This window comes from Eptesicus fuscus, chromosome 4 (genome assembly GCF_027574615.1).
Source record: "Eptesicus fuscus isolate TK198812 chromosome 4, DD_ASM_mEF_20220401, whole genome shotgun sequence".
Classification (NCBI taxonomy): Eukaryota; Metazoa; Chordata; class Mammalia; order Chiroptera; family Vespertilionidae; genus Eptesicus; species Eptesicus fuscus.
Window position 1 is genome coordinate 22,371,987 of NC_072476.1, and position 14,891 is coordinate 22,386,877.

The 14,891-nt window shown below is 40.5% G+C and overlaps 1 protein-coding gene across 3 annotated transcripts in view; it reads right to left on the reverse strand.

Moving 5' to 3' along the window:
- PARN (poly(A)-specific ribonuclease) overlaps nt 1-14,891 on the reverse strand; it is a 160,230-nt gene that overhangs the window by 107,451 nt on the left and 37,888 nt on the right. For all 3 annotated transcript variants that reach the window (XM_054714747.1, XM_008141569.3, XM_054714748.1), the window contains exons 17-18: nt 10,371-10,481; nt 9,995-10,064 (exon numbers count right to left, since the gene is read on the reverse strand). In XM_054714747.1, the coding sequence (XP_054570722.1) occupies nt 9,995-10,064; nt 10,371-10,481 (181 nt within the window). The remainder of the gene's footprint in view (nt 1-9,994; nt 10,065-10,370; nt 10,482-14,891) is intronic.

The following is a 14,891-nucleotide window of genomic DNA, read 5'->3' on the forward strand; positions in this document are numbered from 1 at the left end:
GAGCCAACTTCTCCAAAAAAAGTATTAGTGTTAATGATTTTTTTATATTAAATGTTTTTGGCTTAGAAAAACCAAAACTATTAAAACATATACCAAGGACTACCTCAAAGTCCAGGAAGCAATATATAACGCTTCTACTACTTCCTGAAACCAGGTCAACTATAGCAAGAAACTAGGTTCTATGCAAGAAGTAAATTGGGGGAAGTTACTGTTCTGGCAGCTATTTTTCTCATTTTTAAGAAGAAAGAATAAAAGACTACTTATACTACTCTCTTGGCAACTCACTGGCAAAAGTCCAACCTGTTTCTGTAAATTGGCCACAAATGAACACCTCCGGCATCACAAATCAAACTTGAGCCAATAATGCAGCACTGAAGACTGACAGACAAAGAATCAGACACCTCTAAAATTTATCAAAATTCTCCAACCTTACCAACAAGTTTCAGACACAGATTCTGGCAACCACAAAACACATTAGGCTGCTTTAAGAAGTACACAAGATCAAAGGTTATCCTTTGATGACACCAGCTTATCTGAACCACTCTCTGGACGTCCATGAATAAAATCAGATTGCAGAACAATGCCAGTATTAACCCATTTTATTCAGCTGATCTCTAGAAAACAAAAACGACAAAAGTGATATTCAAAAATGCATGCAAAATTCCTGATGGTGATTTAGGAATACCAAGTCCAAGAGGCTCAGATCTCAGGGAACTGAAAGGATCATTAAAGTTCTTTAAAATTCTACATTACCAAATCTATGGAAAAAATCAATGATTCTATTCAGAAATAAAAGAAAATATTTAATTTTGCTCCAGCAGCAGCATGCTTTCCAATGCTATGTGTGAAAGGTACCCCACTCACATTTGGCTTTTAACCTGAACAATGGCTAAAGCCTCCATGTGCAGGAGCATCTAGGGACAAGTCAGGTTTTAGTCCTGAATTACTACCCAAACCCAATCCCCTAGTGTATAAAAGTGAAGCATGAGCTCGAGATATAAGTAAAGATCTCATAAACATTTTTTTGTAATGCTTTGGGGCTGATTAAATTATGGCTTCATGTGATGAGCAGAGCCTAGATACAAGAGAAGGAGCTTTAAGTAGACTGAATTTTCAAGGCAATGGGAACAGGCACTGAAGAGAGCTATGTTGCCACAGATCAAAAGGACAAACTTCCCATATTTGTAGCATAGGAAGAGCTGCTATCTGGGCTACCTGGGCATCAGGCTTTCCAGTCACATGTGCCCACACACACCATGATCACCATCAGGAAAACTAGCGAATAGGTTTGCCTCAGGGTTGAGCGACATTGAGGTATCTGAATATAGGGACTTATTTTATGTAATGTCAGATTTGTACACATATACACAGGCCTGAATGATCTAGAAGGACTTCTAATGTTACAACATGTCATAATTAAGAAAAACTGTTTATTCTGGTCTCTTTCCTTAGCAAAAAAGGAGAATCCGCAAGCCCCTAAACTCTTCCTTTTTCCTCCTAAAAACTCGGTATTTTATTCAATGAGTAACAATTTGCATTTGTTCATCTGCTTTCTTCAAGACTATACTTTTCTTACTAAAAAAAAAAAAAAAAAGATTTCCAGGGAAAACTGCACTCCTCTCATAACACTAAACTGGGATACAGAAATGTTGTATAAAATCTAATCTCAACACAATTGAAGCTGTGAATTAATTTGTAGTTCACCCTAAGTCTAAAGCCTTCCAAAAGAAAATTGAAACCTTTAATGACTGTCAGCTCTACTGTACTTGCAAATGATCTTGGTATTTCCTTCAGGGCACAGCAGTAAAAGCACTTCATAAGAACCTTGTATGCAAGGGTTCATCATTATACATATTTATGTGCTATAAAAAACTAATTTCATCATCTAGGATAGAAGCATTCAGACATCTCTCACAAAATAAGCTCATTTATTTTGCTTACTAAAGCTCTTATGTAAAATCAAAGGGCAACCACTGGCTAGCAGGGAGTTACTGTGCCATCAGTTATTTTAAATTCACTCAGGGGGGGAGCATACAATTTTCAATCCAGTCAACTTGATGTTTTGACAAATAGAGTGTTACCCGACATTTGTCCTGAAGCCAACTCTTGTCCTTTCTAAACAGAGATACACCACCAGAAACAAGGGGGAGGGGGAAGAAAGGGGAAACAAAAGAGAAAACCAGCAGCTGATTTGAACAGTCTCCATCAAATGAACCATATCAAATTACATCAAATAAAAATGTTAAATTAAGTGTTATACAGAGGTAACTTCTGCAGGACCTCAAAACAAGATTATAAAATGCCAGAGGAAATCAGCCCAACACAATCTAGTGGTCAAAGTCACATCCTATCAGGTTAAAAGCAAATGTGAGTGGGGTACCTTTCCCACATAAAGAGGGAATATGCTAATTGACCGTCACGCCCTCACAAAGCTGGTGGCACCCACAGCCAATAAGGAGGGAATACGCTAACTGACTGTCACGCCCTCAAAGATGGCGGCGCCCAGTCCCCTGAGCCCCCCAGTCCCCTAGGGCTGGCCCGAGGCGCAGGCAAGCCTTGGATGGTGGCTACCCAGCCATCCAGGGCCGACCCAGGCTCCGGCAAGCCTTGGATGGCGGCTGACCAAACGCCCAGGGCCAACCCAGGCTCAGGTAACCAGGGCCAGCCAAAGCTTGCGCTGCTGGCAGTGGCAGCAGCAGCAGCAGAGGTATGATGGGGGCGTCGCCTTCCCTGGATCGCCTCCTGCCCCTGAGGGCTCCCAGACTGTCAGAGGGGGCAGGCTGGGCTGAGGGACGCCCCCTCCAGTGCATAAATTTTCAGGCACTGGGCCTCTAATCTATTATAATTACTGCTCAGGCTGAGAGAAGAAGAAATCTTTCAAAGATTCCAGCATTACTAGTATCTCTTAAGAAAATGTGCAAACTGTGCTATAACTCTTGCTTACATTTGGAGTTGGAAGTCCCATGTGTGTGCTGGGCATGGGGGGAGGGTTATTTTAACACTTAAAACTATGGACCTAATTGTTCAGATACCTGACCGGAATAGTATATCAGTAAAGACACATTCAGTCCATCACCCAGGATGCTAAAAAACAACAGAAACACTGGGAATCAGAACAGTTTACTGTAGCCTTGTCCTCTTGTTCCTCTGAGGAGGGGCAGGCAGGACAAGAGAAGATTCAGTGAGAGCCACCTTGCAGGTGATCAGGCACCACCCTCCTGAGAAACAAGCAGTCTGCTCTTCCAGACACGTGGCCTACTGACAGCCTGCTACCGACTGGCATGTGACCTGGCATACCATGCAGTGAAGCATGAATGGCAAGTTGCTAGTAAATGAGGCAAGTAAGTTGTTCAGTCCACTATCAGTGAAAGGGCTGGGAAGAAAGGAGGTGCAGTTGGCCCTCTGCAGATTCAACCAATCATAAATAGAAAAAAAATTTTCTTAACATTATGTTGTTGCTGACATGTACTATGTGGTCAGGCCTACTGTACAGATATTTTTTTCTTGTCATTATTCCCTAAACAATACAATATAACAACTATTTAAATAGCATTTATATTGTATTAGATATCATAAGTAATCTAGAGATGACAAAGTATATGGGAGACTATGCATAGATTATACGTAAATACTACACCATCTGTAATAATAAAAGGGTAATATGCTAATTAGACTGGACGACCTTCCAGATGAAGCCGGGGCTGTGAGGGAAGCCTGGGTCTCGGGTGCCAGAGGGAAGCTGGTGCCGGCAGCCAGGGGAAGGCCTACTCTTGCACAAATTTCATGCATCAGGCCTCTAGTCCTATGTAATAAAAGGGTAATATACAAATTGACCCTAACGGTGGAATGACCAGTCGCTATGACGTGCACCGTGGCAGCGCTAAGCCGTTAGTCGAACATCCCCTGAGGACTCCCGGGCTGCCAGAGGGATGTCTTACTGCCAGCTTAAGCCATCAGTTGGACATCCCCTGAGGGGTCCCAGACTGCAAGAGGGCACAGGCTGGGCTGAAGGACTCCCAGAGTGTACTAATTTTCATGCATGAGGCCTCTAGTTTTTATATAGGAGACTTGAACATTTGTGGATTTTGGTAACTGCAGGGGGTCCTAGAACCAATCCCCTTCGAATATTGAGGAATGACTATACAGCCCTGATCTTCAGTTTTTTATTTTCCTATAATCCTTCAGTTTAAAATCTCTCTGATGTTACATATGAAGCACATGCATATGTCAAAAACAACTTACTGCCAACATGATTGCTTTCCATGGAGAAAACAGGGCGAAACATTGGTGTGCTTTATCTTAGGCACCATAATGGTTCCTCCTCTCTATATACTTATAGCAGTTATTTATACCTATACTACCCTCGATAAATTGTTGTATTCATTTTAATAGCAAAACTTTGAAATGCTTCAAATCAAAGCAACCTTGCTTTCACTATATACTTATCTGACTCACTTCATCATATGATTTTTTTCACAAGCAAACACTAAAAGGTAGGTACAAGCAAAAGTGAACACCACATCTGCTGCCATTGTATTCCCATTTTATATCCACGTGGTAACATATTTTCTTCTGTATCACTGAACAAAAAAACAAAACACATCCCACTTCTACACCTACTTTTTTTAATTTCCTAGTATGTTAAATTCTCTTATATGTCAAGAAAGGAAAACAATATATAGGAAAACAGTAAGAACTATCAAAGTTCTTTTGCATCTCATCCAATCTTTATAATCTCTGTGGGAGGTGAACAGTGTTATCCCCATTTTACAAAGGGGGAAACAATTTGTCCAAGAGCACAGCATCCTTTCTAATGGTTTCTCTCCTCATCTGCAGCTTAGAAAGAACATATGGTAGGGTCATCCCAGAAAGACCTTGGATGCTAGAGGCATCCTATTCAGATTCAGAACACTGGTGTCAGGAACAAGGTGGCCATCCTATATGTATAGTAAATTGCACGTAATTCTTTCTTTTTAATTCAATAACTTATAGAGAATAGCCAAAATTAAAAACTTAGCCACTTCCCTTCTCTTTCTAAGAACTGAGGTACATGGAAAATAACCTTCCCAAAAAGCCTTTGAAAAGGTTATCCATAAGAGAGTTCAAGGGGTCTTACAGACACAGATGACTGTTAAAAAAACATAAGGCAGAAGTCTGATTTTGTGCTTTCTGTGGTGCAATAAAAATAAAAGCAAAGAGTATTTTTAGCTCTTCCAAGCTTAAAAGGATTTAACCAAAGGATCTTCTCTAAGTCTGGTTTTTCATTCATTGATTAAAACTGACCAAAATTATAAAAGAACGAAAATCATTTCCTGACCAGAGAGCCTACAACTTAAAGGAAGAGCACATTCCACACAACCTGTCATTAGCAGTGGTCTGATCATGATTTCCATCGCTCAGCTCTCTTGACTTTCATTCTGAGTCCAACAAACTAAGCAGAAATATGGGAGGTACCCAGACCATGAACGAGACAAAATGGTACTATACAACACTCTCATGGAACATTCTGTAGACAAATATGGCACAGAACATATCTTATATTATATTCAGTGTCTGCATACTGCTCAACCACCAGGTATCTTGGGATCTTCTCAAGAGTTGACTCAATGAAGCTCCCAAAGAGATGAGTAATGCAGTCAAATGCCAATTTAGGATAATGTGGAAATAGGTAGAGTTACTTCCCCTTTGGGTTTACTTTTTAAATGTAAATCTGGTAACAGAGGAACAAATTATTTGCATACAGGAGCAGTTTAACGTCCTTCCAAATTTATGTTAGGACTATGCATATTTGGATGAGGTACACTGAGAAAAGCCTGGTGCCAAAATATATAAACCCTCAGAAAAGTAACTAATTTTTATAAAATCAACCACTTAATATAATGTTTATGACAATTGTTGGATATTTTTCTTTAAGGGCAATCTTGAAAAAATGTCATAAATCAAACCTGCATGTAAGTAATAATGAGGTCAATATTAACACAGAATGATGTCAAAAGAAGCAACTACTTTTCCTACTTTCTAAATGAGTTAAGAATATTTGACTGTACTTGACCAGGCTATTCCAATACAGAATAATAAAAACAGTTCTGTCTGGTGCATGGCTCAGTAGTTGAGCATTGATCTGTGAACCAGGAGGTTGTGGTTCAATTCCCAGTCAGGGCACATGCCCCGGTATGGGCTGGATTCCCAGTGTGGAGTGTGCAGGAGGCAGCCAATCAATGATACTCTCTCATCATTGATGTTTCTATCTCTCTCCTTCTCCCTTCCTCTGTGATAACAATAAAAATATATTTTTTTTAAAGTTCTTATTTTTCATTTCAAAAACCTCTGGAATTTTATTTTCCTTCAAAGATGAAGACAGTATTCTTCCTTTATTGATGGGGGAAATAAAGCAAAAAATTCAAATTAGGCAAGAATTTTTAGATACTTTGTATCTAGGTTTTAGGAAAAAAATTTGAATGGAAACATGTCCTAATTTAAAGTGAAGCTATGTGTTTACCATCCAGTTCTTTTGAGCAATGGTCTTGCAGCTTATTAGCAACTAGAGGCCCGGTGCACAAAATTCGTGCACTGAGGGGGGTGGGGGTCCCTCAGCCTGGCCTGTGCCCTCTTGGAGTCCGGGACCCCTCAGGGGATGTACACCTGCCAGAGGGATCGGGCCTAAGCCGGCAGTCAGACATCCCTCTAGCAGTCCCAGACCCCTTGCTCCTTACTGCCCACCTGTGGGAACACTGCTCAGCCAGAAGCCAGGCTCACTGCTCCTTAGCGCTGCCGCGGAGGCAGGAGAGAGGCGCCCACCACTGCCACTGTGCTCGCCAGCTGTGAACCCGGCTTCTGGCTGAGCAGCACTCCCCCTGTGGGAGCGCACTGACCTCCAGGGGCAGCTCCTGCGTTGAGCGTCTGCCCCCGGGTGGTTAGTGCACGTCATAGTGACCGGTCGTTCTGCCAGTCATTCCACCATTTGCTCAATTTGCATCTTAGGGTTTTATTATATAGGATATTAAACTGATCTAGAAATGCATAAACTCTTATTTAAGCTTTTTAATCAAAGCTTACTTTGAGTGCATGTTGGTCACAGAGATCACTGATAAAGTAGGTGCTTCCTATATCTAACCCAGTTTGTATCTATCATCTGGTTTTATAAGAAGTTGATTTCATGGAAATAAGTAAATATCTCCCAGTTGAAATTTTTGAAAAATATTGTTGAACTATGAACTTAACATCACACACATAAAAATGTAAGGAATAACCATGATCCAAACAATATTTAGTGTCACGTATAGGTTTCATAGCCTGACATAAGCTGTCCTTTCAAAGATTTAAAAAGCTAAGCACTGCCCCGAAATAAGAGTTAAGAGCTAAGAAAATCCTGTAATACCCATACAATCTAGATAGATGGCAAGGACTCAATTATTAGCAGAATTAATTTTCTAACTATTTATAGAAAAGTTAATTTCTAATATACACTACACTGTTGTCCAGTCCACTTTGAAAGATGTCTAGAAAATCAAACACAATTACTTCTGAACTTCCATAGAAAAGGACAAAGATTATAAAAAATAAGAAGCCACAGCATGATAAAATTTCCTGAGACTACAAAAATTCTGAACCTGTAGCAATCCAGATGTTTGGAATTAACATCTGTCTTTGCAGCATGTCACCTAAATACAAGCACAGTAATACTAGTATTTATACAGACATTCTAAGGAGACAGTATTCTTACCCAATAAAGCACTGACAGAATTGTAAAGTGTTGCACAAAATATAAGGAAATGATGTAACCAACCCAACACCAAAATAATTTTCCCCCATGGTGGTGATCGCTTGTTCTCTCTGGCTCGCCCAGAATCTCCCGGAACCAACCCTGCCAAGAAAGCTGGAATAAAGATGAAGGTTTAGGGCTTTGGAACAGAGCCAAACTGTGGCCTGCTGGAGGAGTACATCCATAACTTTAGTCTTAACTGTGCCAAGAAAGCGCAAACCACACTTTGAAGTAATAATCTTGAGATTCTTTGAGAATGTTCTGAACCTAGACTTCTCCCTAAATCACACTGACTTCTCCCAACAATGAAGGTACATGAGCAAGCCTGTACTTCATTGGATCTATTCAGATGAGGGCTCAGGATGCAATGACAATCAAAGCTCCATAGATTATTTTAAAAGCCATTTGTATAACCAACACCTTCTTAGAAACAATATTTAATCAGATAACAATACAAGTGTAAATAATAATCTCACATATAAAGTTTGTTAGGAGTAAGTTAGAGCTCACTATACACACACACACACACACACACACACACACACACACACAGAGCCTCCCTTATAGGTAATCTAAACACAAAACAGTTTTTTGTCTTAGAAGAGATGCACTATAATTAGCAATGTTTTCTTTCCTTTCCTTTCTTTTTTTTAGCTAATATGTTTAATAAATTATCCCAGCCCATGTCGCTCAGTGGTTGGACATCAACCTATGAACCAGGAGGTCACGGTTTGATTCCCAGTGAGGGAATATGCCCAGGGTTGGGGGCTCAATTCCCCAATGTGGGGCGTGCAGGAGACAGCCGATCAATGATTCTCTTTTATCATTGTTGTTTCTCTCTCTCCCTCTCCCTCTCTGAAATCAATTTAAAAAAATTATTAATAAATAAATAATTTCCCAAAAGATCAATTTCTATTTTCAAAAAACATCTCAGTCACTAGAGATGAAAAACATTTCATCTAAAAATGCACTACATCCCTAGCCAGTTTGGCTCAGTGGATAGAGCACTGGCCCATAGACTAAAGCAGCAGTTGCCAACCTGTGGTCCACGGACCACTGTGGTACGTGAGGTCTGAAAGGTTGGCAACCGCTGGACTAAAGGGTCCCAGGTTCAACTCTGACCACAGGCATGTACCTTGGTTTCAGGCTCAGTCCCTGGCTCTGGTTGGGGGCATGCAAAGGGCAACCAATCGATGTGTCTCTCTTTTTTTTTTAATATATTTTATTGATTTTTTACAGAGAGGAAGAGAGAGGGATAGAGAGTTAGAAACATCGATGAGAGAGAAACATCGATCAGCTGCCTCCTGCACACCCCCCACTGGGGATGTGCCCGCAACCAAGGTACATGCCCTTGACCGGAACCGAACCCGGGACCCTTCAGTCCGCAGGCCGATGCTCTATCCACTGAGCCAAACCGGTTTCGGCCGATGTGTCTCTCTTACATCAATGTTTCTCTCTCTGTGTCTCTCCCCGTCCCTTCCACTCTTTCTAAAAATCAATGGGAAAATATCCCCAGGTGAGGCTTATATAATAAAAGTGTAATATGCAAATCAACCAAACAGCAGAACAACCAGTCGGCAGGGGGCAGGGCTCACGAGCAGGCAGCGCCAGGCCAGCCAAGGCGTTTGCCAGCAGGCAGAGGGAGAAAACGGCGAGGGAGGCCACCAGCACAGCTGCAGTGGGGTGATGGGGGTGGCGCCGGGCAGATCCCACAGAGAAAGGCCGGGCAGAGGCTGCAGGGGGGTGATGAGGATGGTGCCATCCCCTGATCCTGATTGGCCCACCAGGTCGCCTCCCGCAGAGGGAGGCCAGACTGTGGCTTAGGCCCGCTCCCCAAGGGGAGCAGGCCTTAGCCATCAGTAGGACATCCCCTGAGGACTCCCGGACTGTGAGACGGTGCAGGCCAGGCTGAGGAACCCCCTGCCCACCCTCCCAGTGCACACATTTTCGTGCACCGGGCCTCTAGTAATCTATAATAATAAAAGCATAATATGCTAATTAGACCAGACAGCTGGGAAACCTTCCGGACAAAGCCAGAGCTGCGAGGGCCAAGGCAGCTGCCATGGCTGCAAGGGCTGAGTCCCTTGCACAAATTTCATGCATCAGGCCTCTAGTAACAATAATAATAATAATAATAAAAATGCACTACACCTCCCAATCATCCCTAATTGACATTCCAGATACTAGGCTACAGCGAGAGAATGTGGGCCTTGGGACCCACTGATTACTTACTTGTTGATAAAAGGTTCAATGAGTTTTGATCTGGCAGACACATGATTTTTTGGAGGACTAAGAAAAGAACCTAATGAAGAAAAGAAGCAGAGTATTATATATAGTCAAGTAGACAAAGCCTGAAAATTCAGGCAAAAATATATTTAAATCAATAGTGTGGGTCAGCAAGGGTAAAAAGTACTCATATGAGCCAAGTACCATTCCACAGGTACAAGTCAATGGTTCCTCCTTGTGAACTCTCCATCTGCTCCAACCCAATCTCCTCAGACTCCGTCCCCTCCCATTTCTAACTGGGTGAGTGGATCCCAGGGAACTAGAAGATAGGTAAGATCCACTCTAGACCACTGTGTTTGACAGAAACATGTACAGTGAATACCTAGGTAATTTGTCATGGAGATGAAACACAGTCCTGTGATATAAGCATCATAGCCTGCCTCATGGAGCTGTTCAGAAGCCGTGTCATAACTTGGAAAACCTTCTGCACTTTCTAAAGAAAAAAAAAAAGAAAAAACAGTTTTCCCAAGGACATCACAAATCATGAAGACTGGTAAGTGTATTGCCCTACCAAATCCAAATTGTATTCAGAATGTGCTATAGAAATATCCTAAATAAGCATTTAAAAAACATTTTTTAACTTTATTTTTCAATCACAGTTTACATTCAAATTACTTTATATCAGTGTCAGGTGTACAACACAGTGGTTAGACAACCATACACTTTACAAAGTATTTCTCCTGATATTTCAGTGCCCACCTGGCACCATACATAGTTATTACAATACTACTGACTATTTCCTATGCTATACTTTACATTCCTATGACTGATTTCTAACTACCAACTTGTACTCCTTAATCCCTTCACCTTTTTTATATATATTTTTTTTTATTGATTTTTTACAGAGGGGAAGGGAGAGGGATAGAGAGCTAGAAACATAGATGAGAGAGAAACATCGATCAGCCGCCTCCTGCACACTCCCCACTGGGGATGTGCCCACAACCAAGGTACAGGCCCTTGACTGGAATCGAACCTGGGACCCTTCAGTCCGCAGGCCAACGCTCTTTCCACTGAGCCAAACCGGTCTCGGCTCCCTTCACCTTTTTTACCCAGTCCCCCAATTTCCTCTTGCAGAAATCTTGTCTGTTCTCTGTATCAATGGGTCTGTTTCTGTTTTGTTTGTCCATTTATATTTATTCTTTAGATTCCACATATAAGTGAAATCATATAGTATTTGTCTTTCTCTGACTGACTTCTTTCGTTCAGCATAATACTCCCTAGGTTCATCCCTGCTATCACAAATGGTAAGATTTCATTCTTTTTTTATAGCTGAGTAATATCCCATTATATACATGTACCACAGATTTTTATCCACTCATCTATTGGCGGGTACTTGGGTTGCTTCCATATCTTGGTTATTGTAAATAACACTTACAATGAACACAGAGGTTGGTGTTTCAGGATTCTCAGAATATATATACCCAGAAGTGGAATTGCTGGGTCATAAGACAGTTCCATTTTTAATTTTTTGACGACTCTCCACATTGTTTTCCATAGCAACTGCACCAATCTGCATTCCTATCAACAGTGCACGAGGGTTTCCTTTTCTCCACATCCTTGCCAACACTGGTTGTTTGCTGACTTATTGATGACAGCCATTCTGACAACTGTGAAATAATATCTCATTGTGGTTTTAATTTTATTTCTCTGACGATTAAAGACCTTGAGCATCTTTTCATATCTATTGACTACTTGTATGTCCTCTTTGGAGAAGTATCTATTCAGGTCATTTGTCCATTTTTTTTTTATTTTGTTTAAAATATATTTTATTGATTTTTTACAGAGAGGAAGGGATAAGAGAGAGAGAGAAAGAAACATCAATGAGAGAGAAATGTCAATCAGCTGCCTCTTGCACACTACCTACTGGGGATGTGCCTGCAGCCAAGGTACATGCCCTTTGACAGGAATCGAACCTGGGACCCTTGAGTCCGCAGGCCGATGTTCCATCCACTGAGCCACACCAGCCAGGGCCATTTGTCCATTTTTTTAATGAGATTGTTTATTTTTTGGTATTGAGTTGTATGAATTCTTTATAAACGTTAGATATCAGATGTATCATTGGTGAATATGTTCTCCCATTCCATGGGTTGTCTTTTTGTTTTATTGATGGTTTATTTTGCTGTGCAAACACTTTTTAGTTTAATGTAGTCCTATTTTTTTATTTTTTTATTTTGTTTCCCTTGTCTGAGGAAACATATCAAAAAAAAGTATTGCTAAGAGAAATGTCAGAGGTTTTACTGCCTATGTTTTCTTCCTGGAGTTCTAAGTTTCAAGTCTTACACTCAAATTTTTAATGTATTTTCAGTTTATTCTTGTATATGGTGTAAGAAGGTGGTCTAGTTTCATTTTTTTGCATATACCTATCCAAATTTCCCAACACCAGTTATTAAATAGACTGTCTTTACCCTATTGTATGTTCTTGCCTCCTTTGTCAAATATTAATTAACCTTATAGGCATGAGTTTATTTCTGGGCTCTCTATTCTGTTCCACTGATCTATATGACTGTTTTTATGCCAGTACCATCCTGTTTTGATTACTATAGCCTTGTAACAGTTTGATATCCAGCCTTGGATAGTTTGAAATCCAGCAGCATGATACCCCCAACTTTGTTCTTCTTTCTCAAGATTGCTGTGGCTACTCAAGGTCTTCTGTGGTTCCACATAAACTTTTGGATTATTTGTTCTAGTTCTGTAAAATACACCATTGATATTTTGATAGGAATTGCAGTGAATCTATAATTTCTTAATTTCTCTACACATAAGTCCTTACAATATGAGATAACAGAGTCACTGAAAATAAGGGCTTTTGTCTAGACTAGAGCAGTGCCTCAGTTATGTTATCAAAGAGAGTCATAGGTCTCCCCATGCACAGCGGTCAGTGCTATTTACAATCATGCCTCGCTTTATGACAATGATTCCTCTTCTAATTTCTCTCTACGGTCACAAAAAGGAGTGTCTACTCTTAGAGACAATGGTAGCATTGGGACACAACAGGAATTTCAGAATAATGATTAAATATGGACTCTGGAGCCCCACTGTGTTTAAGTTTGAATCTCTGCTCACCACTTTTTGCTATGTGATCTTGGGCTTCACCTCTGGTCCTCCATTTTGGTAGAATGAAGATGATAATCAAAATCCCCCTTTTTTGGTGAGGATCTAAAGAGCTAACTAGGTAAAGATCTTATATAGTGCTTGGTACAAGGTAAAAACTCACTAATTATTATCTGTCAATACCGCAGATAATCTTCCCAAAAGCAAGACTCTAACTCCAAAAAATGGTTTAGAACTTTCTGTAATGCAGCCCTTGAACCATGGGGCCACTTCATAGTATAGACCATTTTATAAAGTAATTCTTTTGTCACACGGATACATGTAGATGCTGAGAGGATATCGTCTGAGAAGAGTGACCTACCTGTTTTGGAGTAAATTCTCTACCAGACACCAGAATATTATATGGAAATAATATGATGCAACTGTAACTCATAATTATTTCCTAGAACCATTCAGAAAATGAGTATCAAAAAGGTTACAACAAAATCAAAAGCATGAAGGGAAATTATCAATGAAAAGGCTATAACTATTTTTACATCAATACAATTCTGTATAAACAAAAATTTTTAGCCTCTGTAAGTATTAAATATTAAGGCTTTAAGTTTTAAAAAAATAATATTAGCCCAGCTGGTGTGGCTCAATGGTTGAGCCTCAACCCATGAACCAAGAGGTCACCGTTCAATTCCTAGTCAGGACACATGCCCAGTAGGGGGAGTAAAGGAGGCAGCCAACTGATGTTTCTCATCAATGTTTCTATCTCTCTATCCTTCTTCCTTCCTCTCTCTAAAATCAATAAAAATATATTTTTTAAAAATCTTATATAACACAATAGCAAACTAATTAATAGCCTCTATTCTACCATCAGTTGAAACACAGATTTCCAAAATCATTTCTGTTATATTGTTATAGAAAAACATCAGGTTTCCGTCCCCCCACCTACCCCCCTTTGCTTTTTTTCCTAAAGATTTTTTTATTGACTTTTAGAGGGGGTGGGAGGGAGAGGGAGAAAGAGAGAGAATCATAGATGTGAGAGCAAAATATCGACGGGCTGCCTTCTGCACCCTCCTTACTGGGGATCAAGCCTGCAAGCCAGGCATGTGCCCTGACTGGGAATCCAACCAGCAACCTTTCGGTAGACCGGACAATGCCCAACCAACTGAGCCACACAGGCCAGGGCCACTCACCTCTTTTCTTAACTCCTTTTCTGAACTATTACCCAGAAAGAAAAGGAAATAACTGTATTCTTGGCTACTTTAGTATTTGTCATTGCCAATTTCTGAACCCTTAGTCTTATTATCAATGTCTTCAGAATTTAGAATTTAGAGATTACAGCTAATAGGAGACTAATTACAGTATCAGCAGCACAATTAGGCAAACAGGAACCCAGAAAGTGACACCTGGAAGATTCACCAAATACCTGGGTTGGGGCCATAGCCAGGATGGCAAAACATCTCTGGCCTGAGAAATATTCCTCCCTACTTCTTCTAGTTTCCCTCAGGGCTGCTATTCCACTCCAAAGCTACCTCTGAAGGAGGAAGGGATGGAAAGGACTCTCTTTTCTCATCTGTAAACCTTGGGCTTTTCTGAAACAAAAAGGGTATTTTCATTCTAGTCCTGACAATTAATCACCTACTCTTTGTCTCTGCTTTAAACAATGCACCATAGAAAGGACACATAGTTTTGGGAGAATTCCAAGCACTAGGAAATAAAAGCCCTGAAGGTTTAATTGCTAAAGCTCTTAAAGAACAGGCTACCCAAATCCATGCACATAAAATAGATGTAAGATTGGAAG